The sequence below is a fragment of the Polypterus senegalus genome, chromosome 1 (genome assembly GCF_016835505.1).
Source record: "Polypterus senegalus isolate Bchr_013 chromosome 1, ASM1683550v1, whole genome shotgun sequence".
NCBI lineage: Eukaryota > Metazoa > Chordata > Cladistia > Polypteriformes > Polypteridae > Polypterus > Polypterus senegalus.
In genome coordinates, this window is record NC_053154.1 from 69,231,672 (window position 1) to 69,245,396 (window position 13,725).

The window sequence follows — 13,725 nt, forward strand, 5'->3', positions numbered from 1 at the left end:
TTAAAAGTGAGTGTAAATCTGAGCATAAGGAAAGGCCTTTCTCAAATTTAGTGTTATTTGTGAAACAACTGTAAGATATCAAATATGACCATATTTAAAAGAAAATAAAACTTCACTAATTTTAGGTAATATTGAATTAACATATAAAACTACTTTGAAGGCAGTTTATTTTTTTTTTGCCAATGATGATTTCTGTAAATAACCCTGTTATAATGGCAATGATTAGTTAGACATGAAATGTGATGCAAGGTAAAGCAAAATAACAAAAAATGTTTTATTGGGTCATTGATTAAATTCTTATATATTAGTTAACAAGCAAGAAAGTTTTCAGACCCCTTCACTTTTTCCACATTTTTTTAAGATGCAGCCTTGTGCAAAGGCATGGAAATGATATTTTTCTGCACATTAAGCAGCACTTAATAACCCTGAATTACAAAGTGGAAACAAGATATTAGAAATGTTTGCAAATGTATTAAAAGTAAAAACTTTAAATACTTCATTGATATAAGTATTCAGTCCCTTTCATTGGTAATTAGTTGAAGTCCCTTTGACAGCTATTAAAGCCTGGAATCTTGCATATGACATGACAGGTTTCAGACTTCTTCGGTTGTAGGTTTTCTGTCGTTCTCTGCAGATACCCTCGAGTTCTGACAGGTTGGATAAAGACCGTCAGTGGAGAGCTGTTTTCAGGTTGTTTTTTTTTTTCTCCAGAGATGTTCAAGTAGGTTTATGTTCTAGCTCCGTTTTGGCAACTTAGGAACATTCACAAAGTTGTCCCTAATTCTCTCTTCTACCGTCTTTGATTTATGCTTAGGTTCATTGTCCTGTTGGAAGATAAGTCTTCAGCCCAGTCTAAGGTGTAGAGAGTTCTGGAGCAGTTTTTTTTTTAGAATATCTCTGTACTTGTATCCATTTGACTTTTCTTCCACCCTGACTAGTCTTTCATTCCCTGCTGCTGAAAAACATGTCCACATCATTATGCATGTTTCACAATTGGAACAGTATTATATGCAGTAAGTGATGAGCATGGCCTGGTTTCCTCCAGACATGACACTTCATCAGATCAGAGAATGTTGTTTCACACGTTCGGAGAGTCATTTATATACCTTTTTGCAAACTCCAAGTGGGCTTTAATGGTTCGTTAAATAAGAAACAGCTTCTACCTAGATCAGTGAAGTTTTGGCATGACTTGAAGGTTCTCACATCTCCACATAGGTTCTCTGAAGCTCAGCCAAAGTGATTATCAGGTTCATGGTCACGTTTCTTACCATGGCTTTTCTCCCATGATTTCTGAATTTGACGTGGTGGCCATTGGAAGGCCACTCTGCCCTTAGGAACCTTCAATGCCTTGGCCAATTCTGTGCCTTGACACAATCTATCCCTAAGGTTTGTAGATAGTTCCTTCATTCTGATGTTGGTTATTGCTGTGATTGTGGAACATCATATAGACAAATATGTGCCTTTCCTAATTGCATCCCATCAACTGAATTTGCTACAAGTAGCCTCCAAACAAGGTGTAGAAACACTCCAACAATTAGCAGTAAAATGGGATTCTCCTGAGCCAAACTGTCAAAGGGTCTGAACACTCATGTCATGATTATGTTTAAGGTTGGTTTTTTTTGTTTTTGTTTTTTTAGTTGGAATTTCTAAAATCTTGTTTTCACTTTTTTCATTGTGAAGTATTAAGTATTACTCAATGAGGGTAAAAAATGAATTTAAGAAATTTTAGCATACTACTGAAAAATACCAAAATTTGGAATACCTGAAGTGGTCTGAAAACTTTCTGAAAACTGTAATACCATTAACTACTCAGTTAAAATAAACAGAAACTTGGTAACAAGTAAGTACTTTTTACACATTCCTAGTTGAATCTAATTTGAGAAAATAAACAAAAGTATATATTAATCATATGTTTCTCTATGTCTCTATTTGTCTCAGTTTATTCTTTTAAAGTTTTTTCAGGATTTTTCAAAATTTACTTTTTGAAATAAAATTTAAATTTTAGTTTCTGCTGATTCACTTGTCCAAGGAAAAAAAAAGTTAGTTTTTAGTGCCGATCAGCTCTTCAGTTGATCATCAGTTTTATGTGGTGAATTTGTGTGGTTCACCAATGATACTATTTACTGTATATTTTCCTGTAAATTTGCTGTGCAGCCAGCCCGCTCATGATGCTTTTTCCATTAAACACCCGATGATGATTTGCAAGGGCAGCATTACCTCACAGAGTTGCAGCAGTCAATGTTAGATGGGACAGCTCTCCAAGTATACAGCGTTGATTCTAGTAAAGGGAGGTATGCCAGATCAATCAGCACACAGGATGAAATTATTCTTCTGGCGCACATTTTACAGGTACACTAAAAATCTGCAGAAAACTTGCAAATATGAGTGCAGCAGAAATAACTCCCACATTTCGAAAAATCACTGTGGGGTCCCCAAAGCAGGTAGAAGGGTGCGGTCCGTTCCGTTAGATACGGTACATAATGAAGTTTTCAGTCGTCACCATGCCATGGTCGGGTGAGCATCAAGGCTTTGTAGTGGAGGCTTTTTTCAAAAATGGCGAACCTGTAGCTGCGACGCAGAGGGTGTTTCGCACACAGTTCGGTTTACGTGCTAATGAAAGTGTTCCAGACTGGAAAACGATTTTGCTGTGGGTTCAAAGAGTAAGGGGAACAGGATCTGCACTGAAGAGAAAACCACCCGGACGTCCCAAAAATGTGAGAACACCCGAAAACATTGCTGCAGTGAGGGCTTCGATTGAGTTGTCTCCAACGCGTTCAGCACGGAAACATGCCTCAGCTCTTCGGATTTCGGAAAGAACTGTGAGGCAAATTTTGCATACTGACCTTCATTTACACCCATACAAGATTATGATTGGTCAGGAATTGTCTCCGGCAGACTGGGGAGGACGTATGGATTACTGTAATGGGATCCTCGCAGCTGTGCCTCCCACTGGCATTCTGTTGAGTAGCGATGAAGCCCATTTCCACCTTTCTGGCACAGTGAACAAACAAAATTTTCGCTACTGGGTTGCTGAAAACCCTCGAACTCAATGCACAACCTCTTCACAGCCCAAAGGTGACCATTTGATGTGCTGTGTCGTCTATAGGCGTCATTGGGCCTTACTTTTTTGAAGAGGGTGGAGTCACAGTTACTGTGAATTCCAATCGATACTGCGACATATTGGAGAATTTTCTGCACCCGAAAATTGAAGAGTATGGGGAAGAACACAACCTAGAGGACTTCTGGTTCCAACAGGATGGAGCTATTGCCCATACAGCACGTCGTCGATGCAGAATTTTGCAGGAGATTTTCCCAGGTCGAGTGATCTCTTTATGCGAGGCAGTTCCGTGGCCACCGTGCTCGCCTGATTTAAGTTCTTGTGACTTTTTTCTGTGGGGGAGGTTTGGATTTTTTTTTCTCCCTAAATAATAAAAACCATCATTTAAAAACTGCATTTTGTGTTTACTTGTGTTTTATTTGACTAATGGTTAAATGTGTTTGATAATCAGAAACATTTTGTGTGACAAACATGCAAAAGAATAAGAAATCAGGAAGGGGGCAAATAGTTTTTCACACCACTGTATTTGTGTCTTAACTGTAATGTCTTTTCATATGGACATTTATGTGACCTGTGAGTACTGTATAAGCCTACTCCTTTATTAGTATTACCCAGAGTGCTGTGCAGTTGATGCAAACAGGAAGGACTGAAGAGTCCATGTGTTTTAGTGTTATACTCGCGTCAGTGAGTGAGCAAGCAAGCATGTCAAGGGAGAAAAAAAAAACTGTACTTTTCAGTTTGAGAGGTGAGTACCTACTATGGAATCAGTGAGGGTCAAGCCTCAGTGAATTCATGCTTCCTGTCACTTTCTTCAAAAATATTTTACTGCACTCATATATTTAATTCTATTAATTTTTTCTTGGGGATACTCAGTGATTAGCACAACTGCCTCATAATTCATGTTATTAGTTGGCCACAGTAATCATCCATCCATCCATTTCCTAACCCACTGAATCCGAATACAGGGTCACGGGGGTCTGCTGGAGCCAATCCCAGCCAACACAGGGCACAAGGCAGGAACCAATCCTGGGCAGGGTGCCAACCCACCGCAGGACACACACAAACACATCCACACACCAAGCACACACTAGGGCCAATGTAGAATCACCAGTCCACCTAACCTGCATGTCTTTGGATTGTGGGAGGAAACCGGAGTGCCCGGAGGAAACCCACGCAGACACGGGGAGAACAGGCAAACTCCACGCAGGGAGGACCCAGGATGCGAACCCGGGTCTCCTAACTGCGAGGCAGCAGCGCTACCACTGCGCCACCGTGCCGCCGCCACAGTAATCAGCCCATACTAATTGGAATACACTTCCCTAGCACTCAGGAGCACTTAAAAGACCTTTACACTATTTTAATCCACTCAAAACTAGTTTCTCCTTTCCCACTGAATTCAGTGCATTTTGCCAAGTTCAACAAAGTTTGCAGACATTCCTATGATTCTGCCACACTTGAGGTGAAGCAAATTCAGTGGGGTAGCAATTATAAATGTAACCGTTGTAAGTAAGTAAGTATGTATGTGTTCCTTCACATGTCTGTGTCAGTGCATGTCTTTTGATGGACTGGCAACTTGTTCAGGGTCAGTGCCTGCCTTGCCTCTAGTGCTGCCAGGATAAACTTTAGCCCTCTCAACTCAACAAGGTTAAGCAGTGTTGATGAAGGATGAATGCTGCATTTTCTCAATTTATATTTAGGTATTTCCACATGATCCCTTATTTGTCGTGTTTCTATTGTTGTAAGTAGTAGTCAGTAATAGTACTGTGCTAATTTATTTAAACTGTTAGAAACACCTTTTTCCTAAGCTTCTTGCTCCTCAGTTCAGAACATTCTTTGACATGTTCTCAAAACATCAGTACCCTTTCAGCACAAGTTCAACCTGACCTGATAATATACAGTAAATCACATTTCTGCTAAAAGGTACATCTGTGCTACATAAATCTGTGCTGCCTCTGTCCTCCATTTACTTGTGTGCCTCACATTAAAACTTCTGATCTCTTCAGTCTCATTTGGACTAACACGTAGGGCAGGCAAGGAGGTTTGAGAAGATCACTCAGCTAACCTGTAAGACACCAAAAACTTTAATGTTTCATTAAGCAGAAATTTTATGCAATATTTAAAATTAATACTTAATTTATGAATTCATTTGAGTTGAGTAGAATAAATAAATAATAAAAGTAAAGTCAGTTTTTTTTTCATTTAATACATTTAACTTTTCTTGTCTGTCTTTTGGGTTTTTAATAGCCTCTTTAACTTGTTTCATCATTAAAAATCATTTAATTTGTAGCGTTAATGTTAACCAAGCCTCTAGAGTCTACAACACATTCATAGTGAAAATTATTATATGACATTTAGTAACAGGTACTTTAAAAAAAAAAAAAAAGTCACAATTTGTAAGCATACTTTAAAAATTAGTACTCGACTATTTAAAATACTAGCTTCTGTGCTTGACTTAATTATAAATTGTAAAAATACCTTATGTTGACCACACTAACCACAGAAGGTTAAATAGCAGACTGTAGTTTTATTTCTGTTTCTGGAAATTAAAATATTTGTTTACTGAAAAGCAAAAGCTCTGTGGAAGAGCTTTAATTCCAGATGCTTACAGTAACTGCATGTTGCATGCATATCATATTTTACAAGTGAGTTGATGTTTAGAGGGAAAATGTGAAATAGTTTTTGCCTCTCAGTTCCAGATTTCATGTATTCATGTGTTCCGGGGTTTTGTCTAAAAAAATTGCATGTCAATTAATTATTCATTGCTTATTCTTCAGATTGGCTCTGTGCAAGGAAGTTTGCATGTGTGCATGAGTGTCCTCACCAATGTACTGGCACCCTATCTAGGGCTGGTTCCTTGCCTGATTTTGTAAGAATTACATATGGCTTGCACCGTCCACTTGTTGAAAAAGCATGGAAACTGATTTGTAGCCAAAATTAATGTTTTCTTGTTAAATGGACATTGTCTTTTTGGAATTATAGGAACATAGAATAGGCAATTAAAAGACATTTGTATCGGATAGGATTGTCCACAAATGTCCTTGTTATCTCAACATCCACATATCTGCTGGTGTGCTGGAGATGTGGCATTAAAGCCCTGTTTCTAGTAAGCTGCAAGGAAGAACATTCTTTTAGTCCATACCTAATGGATCTGCCTTTCTGTTAGAATGTAAATCACATGTCTACTCTTTATAAAATATACTCATTGATTCTTTCTTTTCTCTTTTTTACTAGAAAGTGATTTCTGAAGTTATTGTTTAATGATGGATTTGAGGAAAGTCTTCAATGAATTGTTATACTTTTTCAAGAAATCCATACTGTATAAAACTCTTTATTTCAAATATTGACCTATGTTTCTTTTCTTTTTTTGCAGGATCCAGAGGTGCTACCAAGCAGAGGTAAAGTTTTAGATGTATTATAATCTTTTTGAAATTTTCTTTAAAATGTTTTGTGGTGTTCTTATAGGAGTTTCTTAAAGAAACAAAGATAACCAGTAGGCCCTTTCATCAATGGATGAAATGAGGTAGAAGTAATGGCATTTGTGCAAGAAATTGAATTATGCTAACATCTCTGGATCTTTTTCTAGTCACTTTTATAGAATATAGGATATAATGTTTCTTTAAGCGTAGAGGAAGATGTTTAGTATCTGTCTCAATAAATGCATGTGAGCTAAAAATTAGTTTGTTTTCCATTAGAATTTTTTTTCAAGAAAAAATTGCTTATGCTATCATGATGGTTATTCACAATTATTAAAAAGTACACAGACATACATTTCAATTTAATAGTTTTTAAGCTTTTGAATATATTTAATGTGAAATTAGTCAAAAATATTTTTAATTTCACTTTACATATATATTAAAAATAATTATATAACAAATAGTGATCATTTTCCATATAGTTTTTAGGTTACTGATGAAAATGTTTTGGGTTTTAGGCAACAATAGCTACATTAGGTAAATGTAACACTAGAAAAGAAAAGACAAACATTTAGTAATTAAAAGCTTGTTAAAATATGTATTGTTTATTGTATTTCTATAAATGTATAAAGGTATTTATACCATGAGCTGGTTCATCTGCATTTGGGAATATTCATTGAAATGTATTCACTTGCTCTTTTACACTACATTTATTGAGGTGTGTACAGGTCCTTGACTTGTCAGACTTAAGCAGGTTTCATACTTAGAATAAGCATTTAGTTTCCTGTAAAAGCTATTTTAAGTTATTGTCAGTCTAAAGTAGATTGGGTTCTTCATTTCTAGGTAACTAGAACTTTTTATGAAGTTATTATGCGTGTATACTCATCATAATAAACAACAAAGGATTTTGGTTTTCATTTTAGCATTTATTAAATTGGTTTGTGCCATTTAATTTTATTGAAACTAGACCTCCTGTTTACCACATTTATCATCCTTGATTCAAGAATTAAACAAAATGTTCTGTTTTGCCAAACTAAAAAACATGTTACATTATTCTTTTGGAATCTTTACTGCCATTGATTTGTTTACATGGATCATTTTTCCATTTTTTAAACACAGGTAATTGTTTCTAACATGAACAGTTTATCCTAATTATTAGCAATTAGGTTACAAGTTACTGATAGAGCACATACTTGAATTATCTTAAGGATGCTGTGCTCAACCAAGAAGCTAAATATCCAGTACACATTGATATATATAGACTAAATCTCTGGAAATGTATTGGAGAGATGCAATAAGATATCTGCCGTGGGCCATATTATCATTTGTTGCTTTTGAAGATGATAGTGAAAAACACTGTTTTAATTGCTGATCTAGAATTTCCCGTAAATGTTTAATTAGGTTGAGATATGGGGCCTCATGCATAATACTGTGCATAGAATTCACACTAAAACAATCGTGTACGGACAAAAGCGGAAATGTGTGTGTACGCACAAAAAAATTCAGATGCATAAATCTGTGCGTACGCCAACTTCCACGTTCTTCCACTCCATAAATCTTGGTCAGCGTAAAAAGTAACGCTCGTGCATGCACCTGTCGCTCCCCCCCGACTCCTCCCAGAATTACTTCTCTTTAAATATGCAAATCGTTATAAATAGCCCCATATGTTTTGCGTTCTGTGAAAAGACAATGGCAAAAGCATGGGGAAAAAGAAGAATTTCAGCGAATACCAAGTAGAGGCAAGGAAAAAATGCTATTTGTCGGTTTAAGCAATGATATAAACAACAAAAGGAAGTTGATCGAGTGGCGGAGAAACTCGAAAGTTCAAGTTCAGAAAGTCGCACAGTGCCCCAAATAAATAATATATAATAAATGATGTCAAAGTTGTTGTGAAAATGCAAGTTGTAACCCACCGTCTGAGTGTTATATTGTGTATTAGGGTACAGAGAAAAGAAAAAAAACTGGAACACAGCGTAAAAAAAAAGGTTTAAATTTCCACTTTAATCACATAGTTTATTTTGTCATTAAAGTAGAAGGCCATAAACTTATATCTTAAAATCGTTTAATTTAATAGTTTCTCAAATCCCATCCCAACTAAAGTAGCACATTAAATGGTTCGTATTCTTTGTACTCTTGGGTGTGTGAATCAGTATGTGCTTCATAAACGGGCTTTCTCTTACGCCGACAGAACACGGAATACATTACATTCATGATGTTACAGCTCTCTGAACAATTTAACCACTAAGATGTATACTTGATATAATTTTCATGATGATAGAAATTAAAGCATGTAATGTATAATACATTGAGGCATGTTGGCGCAGTGGTAGCGACGAGCTGGTGCCCCTTCCAGAGATCGTTCCTGCCTCCCGCAAGATTCTTGCTGCCCCGTGCACGACCCTCAGTGAAATAATTTATTGCAGTAATACTGTCTTTTTCAAACGTGCTAACCCCCGATTCTTATCCCTCCTTTTCTTTCTCCAGATAACCAGTCGCCAAAAAAATCAGCTCTTCAATAAATGTTAATCTGTAAGCTTAGAGCACCAATTCTTCAAAACTTTTAAGGAACATTGAAATATCTTCATAGCACATGTTTAATTGTTCCATCCATCTATCCATCCAGGGTCGCACAGCCCCAGCAAGTATACAGCGCGAGGCAGAAACAATCCCTGAACAGGGTGCCAGATCTATCTATCTATCTATCTATCTATCTATCTATCTATCTATCTATCTATCTATCTATCTATCTATCTATCTATCTATCTATCTATCTATCTATCTATCTATCTATCTATCTATCTATCTATCTATCTATCTATCTATCTATCTATCTATCTATCTATCTATCTATCTATCTATCTATCTATCTATCTATCTATCGCTGCCCACAGAGTCATCGCATAATCATTAACGATATGCATTATTTAAATGAAGTTTAAAATGTATCTGTGTAATATATATATATATATATATATATATATATATATATATATATATACTTTAATGCATTTCATCTATAAAATGATATCAAGAGCTGCATGAATATAGCACCTGGAAATCTAAATCAACTTAGAAGTCAGTCATCATGTGTAAATATGCGCTTTCAATTGAATTCATATTCATATTGTTATTTTATGGTACAATGAGATTCAATATGCAAATCCTCCATAAACTTATTTTCCTATAAAATGGTAAAATAACAACAATAATAATAATAGGATAAAAACAGTGAAAAATATACAGTACAATAAGAAAGCATAAGTGGTTAATCACCGTTATATGGTTATAAGCTGATTACAATCAGATGCTTTAAACTAATAAATGATATGCGGTTAATTAATCTAAAAAAAAAACCGGACTGGAACAGTAGCACTGCTTTGACGCAGGGTGCTGCCAGTTTGCAAATCTGACCGTACACAAGGCATTGACCTAGCGTGAAAATGTTGTGGCTTTACGTCAAGTTTAGTTTTTGTACATTGCTATTTGACCGTGGAAATGGGTGTACGCACCGTTTATACATGAGGCCCCTGGTGTGTGTGTATTTTTACTGTTAAGTTTTTCAAAGCATTCATTGACCACTGTTTCTTAAGACATTGTCATGAAGAAAAACTCTCAATACAGAAATGCTGTGATGAAGAAGAATTTGATTACTCCAAATTGCTTTTGTTTTTACTGGCACTTGAAGGAATCTGTGAACCTGCAGTGCCCTCCATTATGTTTGGGACAAAGACACATTTTTCCTTGACTTACCGCTCTGCGCCACAGTTTAAAATTACAAATTAAACAATTCAGACGTTATTAAAGTGCACATCACAGACTTTAATTTAAGGGTATTTGGATACATTTCAATCATACCACTTAAAAGTTGAACCATTTTTATATACATGGTTCCCCCATTTCAGGGCACAATAATGTTTGCGACATAGCAATGGTAAGAATATTAAAGCAGTCATATTTTGTACTTTATTGCATATCCCAGCATGCAGTGACTGCTTAAAAACTGTGATTCATAAAAATCACCAGGTAATAAGGATCTTCTTTGGTGATGCTCTGCCAAGCCTCTAATGCAGGACTATTTAATTATAATTTTAGTTTGGCCCGATTTTCAAACCAAGTAATTTAGCTGGACCTGACATTTGGAATACATGGCTGTCCCATCAGCAGCGGTGTGTAATTAGTATGCACCTTATGGTCCATGATGTCAAAGCCGTAGTGACAATAAACAGAGACATATGTATACAGTATATGATATTTGGAATAATTCATTTTATGACCTGTATAGTACACTTCAGAAAACATTGTGGTACTGATGTAACATTATTCATATTCATTTGCATATCTTCATGCAGTTGTAATCAGTGACCGTGTTTTTTTTTTATTTCAATCCCCCCGATCTTGCCCAATCTCCACATTTTGGTGCATGGTGGTGTGTTCTTTTGTACTCCAGGACGTGCAGAGGAAGAAAGAGTACAGAGATATCAGTTCTGTGCTATATACAATCATCAAATTCAAATGTTAACAGTTCCCACAAACCCAAGGACCGTCCTTTCTACTTTAACGATATGTGTACCTGTTGTAATGTACACATTTCTTTCTATGCTGTGGTTCCTATTACATTGAAGGGGCACCTGACACTGACTGAGTTTGCTTTCCTTGGGGTAGCGGCTGTCTTGGAACAGAAGCTTGTCGATATTGCATCCTCTTTCTTTTTCTATCGCCTTTTCTTGTAAGAAGCGACGATGAAGTTCCTCTGCAAGGTGAATAAAGAGCACTCTTCTTTTCTCAGTGGCCCCTGTGTATGCTTTGCACAGTAAATATGTGTTGATCGTCACCAGGTCCAGTATGTTGTAGCACTCGGCAACCGGCCACCTGCGTGCTCCTGCTCGCACTGAATAAGCGGACACCTTCTGGGGCATGTTGTCAATGCAGCATCGGGCAAAAAAGAAAGAGAAAAATATATGTGACATTTTGGAAAAATCATTTTATGACCTGAATAGTACCAATCAGAAAACATCATCGCACTAATGCAATATTATTTGAAAACAAAAAACGTCAGATCAGGTGTAAATTTAAGTTAGGGTCAGAAAATGGGGGTAGAGCGTGACCGTGACTGAGAGAATAAAACTTGAAAAAAAAAAAAAAAAAGTTTTACAAGTACAGTAATCCCTCCTCGATCGCGGGGGTTGCGTTCCAGAAAATAGATAGATGAAAATCCGCAAAGTAGAAACCATATGTTATGGTTATTTTTATATATTTTAAGCCCTTATAAACTCTCCCACATTAGAGCCCTCTAGACATGAAATAACACCCTTTAGTCAAAAGTTTAAACTGTGCTCCATGACAAGACAGAGATGACAGTTCTTTCTCACAATTAAAAGAATGCAAACATATCTTCCTCTTCAAAGAATGCATGTCAGGAGCAAAGAATGTCAGAGAGTGAGAGCGCTTGACAGAAAAGCAAACAATCAAAAAATCAATACGCGCTTTTGGGCTTTTAAGTATACCGAAGCACTGCGTTAAAGCGGCATTTTTTAGAGGAGCGTCCGTATCTTCTAAGCAAACAGCCTCTGTCAAACAGCCCCTCTGCTCACACCCCCTCCGTCAGGCGCAGAGAATGTCAGAGAGGCTGAGAGAGAGAGAAAAGCAAACAATCCAGCACTGTGCGGGAAGCATATCTTATATCATTGAGGAGTTTTAGTTAATATGTAATACATGCTCTGATTGGGTAGCTTCTAAGCCATCCGCCAATAGCCAGGGCTGTGGAGTCGGTAGATAAATGCTCCGACTCCGACTCCTCAGTTTCTAAATCTTCCGACTCCCCGACTCTGACTCCTCTGTATGTATATACTATGCTAATGTATTTTCTACATCCATTGAAGGAAAGGAAGGCAACATACATGTCATTTCACCACAGAACTACTGGCTAGGAAGCCAACACTCTACTATAATGCCAGATTAAAGACAAACACAATGAAAACAAGGTTTTGTTTATTTATTTATTTTTTTAAACAAGTGTCTGGATAGTAATAGCAGGCATAAAAATCAGGAACAGGAAATGTATTGGTTCAAAAATACAAACCACATTCTTTGGTAGTTTTAACTTTTAAAACAAAAAAAAGCTTAACTATATGAACTAAAAACAATATCTGGAAAACCTATATTAAACTTGGAATACAGTTATAGTTAAAGGAAAGGAAATAAATATGGCAGCCTCCATATTCCTCTGACCTCGGGTTCCCTTTAAATGCAATCTAAAATCAGTGGGCTTTAGGCTAGGTTCACAGTTCCCTGTAACAGTGGAACACGACACAATGGAAAGTGGTGCCGTACCTTACTTGTGCAATACATCCCATATAGTGACGCATACAGTCAATGAAAAGCATGCTTCATGGTTACTTGACATGTTCGTTTTGTGGTAACATTATGCACTGCATGCATTGGGCTTTATTCTTACAGCAGAGAAGTAGTTCATTATGACTGTTTGTGAATTGGAACATTTCAACTTACTTTTTTAATTCCCATTTAAATTTATTAGGAGTCGGAGTCGGTTAACTTTTTGCCGACTCCGACTCCAGGTACCAAAAATTGTCTCCGACTCCGACTCCACAGCCCTGCCAATAGCGTCCCTTGTATGAAATCAACAGGGCAAACAAACGGAGGAAGCATGTACCATAAATTAAAAAACCCATTGTCCGCAGAAATCTGCGAACCAGCGAAAAATCCGTGATATATATTTAGATATGCTTACGTTTAAAATCCGCGATAGAGTGAAGCCGCTAAAGTCGAAGCGTGATATAGCGAGGGATTACTGTACCATAAATTTTCTAATTTTTATCTTTGAAAAACTCCTGTGTTGCCTTAGCAGTATGTTTGGTGAATTGTTTTGGATCTTGGGCAATTCCTTTTAATCTCCCCACTTTGCTCTTGTCATAATTCTGATACAGGTTCATTTTTGTCTTGTCTGTCCATATGACCTTTTTCCAGAACTGTGAAGGTACTTTTTCACAAACTGTAATCTGGCTATCATGGTTTTGCATCTAACAGTGGTTTGCAACTTGCAATGTGGACTTTGTATTCCTGATTATGGTGTTCTGGATAATGGACTGTCTAACAGACCACAGCTTATAAGGCTCAAGGACTGTGCCTCAGATGTGGACGAGAGCAACACTGGAGTACAGCAAAAAGCAGTCCTGTTTTCTTTTCTGTACACCTTATATACCTTACCTCGGGCTATAAATATAGCAGTAGTTCATG

General features: G+C 36.8%; 1 protein-coding gene across 6 annotated transcripts in view; it reads left to right on the forward strand.

Annotated features, from left to right (window-relative positions):
* pogzb (pogo transposable element derived with ZNF domain b) overlaps nt 1-13,725 on the forward strand; it is a 187,406-nt gene that overhangs the window by 163,352 nt on the left and 10,329 nt on the right. For all 6 annotated transcript variants that reach the window (XM_039750228.1, XM_039750237.1, XM_039750266.1 and 3 more), the window contains one exon: nt 6,429-6,453. In XM_039750228.1, the coding sequence (XP_039606162.1) occupies nt 6,429-6,453 (25 nt within the window). The remainder of the gene's footprint in view (nt 1-6,428; nt 6,454-13,725) is intronic.